General features: G+C 30.2%; 1 protein-coding gene across 1 annotated transcript; it reads left to right on the plus strand.

Moving 5' to 3' along the window:
- The first annotated feature begins 2164 nt into the window (after window positions 1-2164).
- LOC124938875 (thaumatin-like protein 1) lies at window positions 2165-2958 on the plus strand. Its single transcript, XM_047479400.1, has 2 exons — window positions 2165-2216; window positions 2294-2958. Exons 1-2 carry the CDS (start codon window positions 2165-2167, stop codon window positions 2956-2958), a joined length of 717 nt encoding a protein of 238 aa, XP_047335356.1.
- The last annotated feature ends 679 nt before the right edge of the window (window positions 2959-3637 follow it).

Genomic DNA, 3637 nt, shown 5'->3' on the forward strand with positions numbered 1-3637 from the left:
GATATTTTATAAATGATAAAAGGTTAACATCAAGCGGTTTTGGTCGTACAACAAAATGTCCAAAAATCGGAAAGAAATACAACTGACTTTGTTTTCTTTAAACCAATCTTCTTCCACCATTCTGTCGAACCACTTGTTCACGGTGTTGTTGGGTGTCCGTTCCTCAATCCTAGATATCCATCTGTCCAGCATGGATATGGTGATGGTGTTGGACGGTCTGACCGGAACACCGGGTTCAAGGTAACGGCGCTGAGCCATCAGAAACCGGGTGATTTGAGGGGCGAAACTGGTCCTTCCCCTTGAAGCGGTTATGAGCGACTTCAGGTTGTTGAAGAGGTAGGTTGTCCAGTTGATTGACGAGTTGCGGATGATGGCTATCATGATGTCGAAGGCCTCCCGGTTGTAGTTCTGGTTTGGCATTCGGCCCATGATAGACCTTTGAACCAAATCATGCAAGACTTGGTAGTGAGGAGCAAGCTTCTCTTTCTTTCCAAAGTCCTTGATCGGTGCGTTGGAGGAAGAGAAGATCTGGAAGAAGTCTTCCTTAGCCGGAAGGAATGGCGTTGGGAAGTCCGAAAAGCCTTCGGTTGGAAGGTGAAAGAAGTTTGCAACGGACTTCTGTTCTCGAATCTGAATATTCTTAAAAAAAAATCATCCATTTTTCACTCATATGGCCCAACCTGCAATTCCATAACTCACTATCCTTTGAGTCATTATCTACAGCATCAACTATTTCTCTAGAAGTTGAAGTCATGTATAATGTTCCAGTTTTGTGACCTCGAGCAACAACTATCGCTATTTTAGTCACTTTCCATGCACCATTTTCACAATTGAAATTGTGACATTCTTCATCAAGTTGTGTAATAGTAATCAGATTGCGCATTAAACCTAGAATCTAAGAGTTTAGTTATTTAAGAATTTACTTAAAAATAGTTTCGTTAACTTTCACTGAAATCGTAAACCATATAATTTTAAGAGTTAACTCGATATTTTAAACGTTTTTATCGTAGAATAGTTTAAAAAAGAGTCCTTTTAAAATAGTTAGTTAAATTTAAACTCAGTTTATATCCTCTTTATAGTTCAAATCATTTTTCTTCCAAAAATAAGTTATAGTCCAAAATATCATTTATTGAATAATTTAGTTATTCATTTTTTTTAAAGCAAAAACAAGTTATTCAGTTTTCAATCAAAGAAAAGTAACTTTATAATTAAGAAAAAAAGAGTTTTTTTTAAGCAAAAATAATTTGAAGGAAAAGTAAATGATTGATAAAGCGGAAAACAAATTTCTATTACAACTCGATTTAAAAAAAAGGTAGCTTTATAATTAATCAAAGAAGGAAATATAATTTATTTCTAAGCAAAGAAAGTATTAAAATACATTTTTTTATTAAACATTCTATTCTATTAAATTTTCTTAAAGATATACACTTTTTTTTTATATAAATAGAATTCAAATAAAATTATTAAAATAATGATATTTATTAATGACTATAGTCCCTTTATCATAATCAAAATTAATTAAAAGTGTATATAATAAATAATATGTTTGAATGAAAATATCAAACACTTATCTACAATATATTCTTACGATATTGAATATATGAAAAAATTACAAAAATTTCATATTTTATAATTTTATATATAAATATAATAAAATACTTAATTTTAGAAATTTAGATATAAAATTATTAAACAAAATATCTGATTTTCAGATAGTTATAATATCTTTCTTTATATGTTCAAATACTATAATATTTCAATTTTATAATTGATTTTTGATTGTTGACTAAGTTGTTAACTTTAATATCTTTATCAATATATTATATTATTTTATAATATAAATTTCTATAATCTTATGATATAATATATTTTGACCAATACTAAATTAAATTAAATATCATTGAATATCTAAAATACAAAGTGTTATTTTCAAAATCTATTGTTTATTGTTGTTTTAGATGATATTAAAAAAAATATCTTTCTGTAAATAAGTTGGTAATTAAAGAGAATAATATGGAAATTGAATATTTAGTAACAAAATTTGATTTATAAAATATATAGTTAGGTAAATCAGTATATATTGCATGTCCATTAGATTATAAATACAACCCTTATTTTTTCATATTGCATATTAGAAATTGCTCAACCTATCAAAAACCTTGCAATGGAGATTCAAATCATTCTTTGCTTCCTCTTATCAACTCTTTTTTTCATAGGTAATATAAATTTTTACAAACTTATATTTATTTTAATTTTAATTTTCTTCTAATTCTCTTGACATTGTATTTGATAGGGTCACATTCCGCTACCTTTACCATTACTAACAACTGTCCATATGTAATATGGCCGGCGCTTCTAACTAGCTCGGGACCTATAGCTTCCACAACCGGCTTCGAGCTTCCGTCTCAATCAACGTCAACCATCGTTGCCCCAGCTCCATGGTCGGGCCGTATGTGGGCACGTTCATATTGTTCTGGTGGAAACGACTCCTTTAACTGCCAAACTGGAAATTGTGGATCGAAACAAATACCATGCAATGGTTTAGGCGGGGAGCCACCAGCGAGCCTGATTGAGTTCACACTCGCTGGGGGTGGAAATTTGGACTTTTATGATGTTAGCTTGGTGGACGGGTTCAACCTTCCAGTGACAGTTACAGCTCGGGATGGTTGCCCGTCCACGAGCTGTCCGGTTGACTTAAATGCCTCGTGTCCCGATGAGCTTGCGTTAAAGGACCCTTCTGGAGGAAAGGTCGGGTGCAAGAGTGCTTGTATGGTTTATGGTACCCCGGAATATTGTTGCAATGGAGACCATGCAACCCCTTCTACATGTGGTCCATCTAAGTATTCTGAGTTTTTCAAGAGCAAGTGCCCACAAGCTTATAGTTATGCGTATGATGATAAGACTAGCACATTTACATGTCCAACTGGTGGTGACTATCGTATTACGTTTTGCCCTTGATGATATGTCACGAAAAAGAAGTCTTTTAACGTATTTAATTTTTAGAAATGTTTATTACTTTATTATTCCCTTTATTTTATTAAAGTATATTTGATTTATTTTATGGCATTACGTATATTCTCTTTTATTTTATTTTTTTTTGTGAGAATTCTAGATTAACGAAGTTTCACCCAAAAATATATCTTAGAGAAAATAAAAATTGTGTATTTCTTTCTTTTTCTTTTTTCGGTAACACAAACATTTAAAAACAAAAAGTTTGTATTAAAAGAAAACTGTTTTTTTAAGTAAAAACAATTGTTTGGATAACTTAATATTAATATTAATATATATATATATATATATATATATTTATATTTATATATATATATATTTATATATATATATATATTTATATTTATATAAGAGCTCAAAATTTGACTCTCTTACTGTTGATAAGAAAGTCCTTGAGAGTGGTGGATATTAAGGAGATCCTTTCTATTAGGTTGTGCTTTTAAAAGAACATCAATAAATACATAGTAAATTTAAGTAATAATGATTTTTTAAGAGAGAAAAAATTACGAAATCGATTCTCATTTAATATATTTTAAATGAACGTAAAAATCATGATTGTATCTATCATTCTATTACGACTTGATTTGTAACTAGCGTTTTGAGTTCTTAATCTCTAGGATCGGATGAG

Source organism: Impatiens glandulifera, chromosome 5 (assembly GCF_907164915.1).
Source record: "Impatiens glandulifera chromosome 5, dImpGla2.1, whole genome shotgun sequence".
Lineage (NCBI taxonomy): Eukaryota > Viridiplantae > Streptophyta > Magnoliopsida > Ericales > Balsaminaceae > Impatiens > Impatiens glandulifera.

Excerpts from the sequence above, each read along its gene's own strand:
- LOC124938875 (XM_047479400.1), top strand. The coding sequence starts at position 2,165 with ATGGAGATTCAAATCATTCTTTGCTTCCTCTTATCAACTCTTTTTTTC. Across the intron at positions 2,217-2,293 it reads ATCAACTCTTTTTTTCATAG|GGTCACATTCCGCTACCTTT; the intron begins GTAATATAAATT and ends TGTATTTGATAG.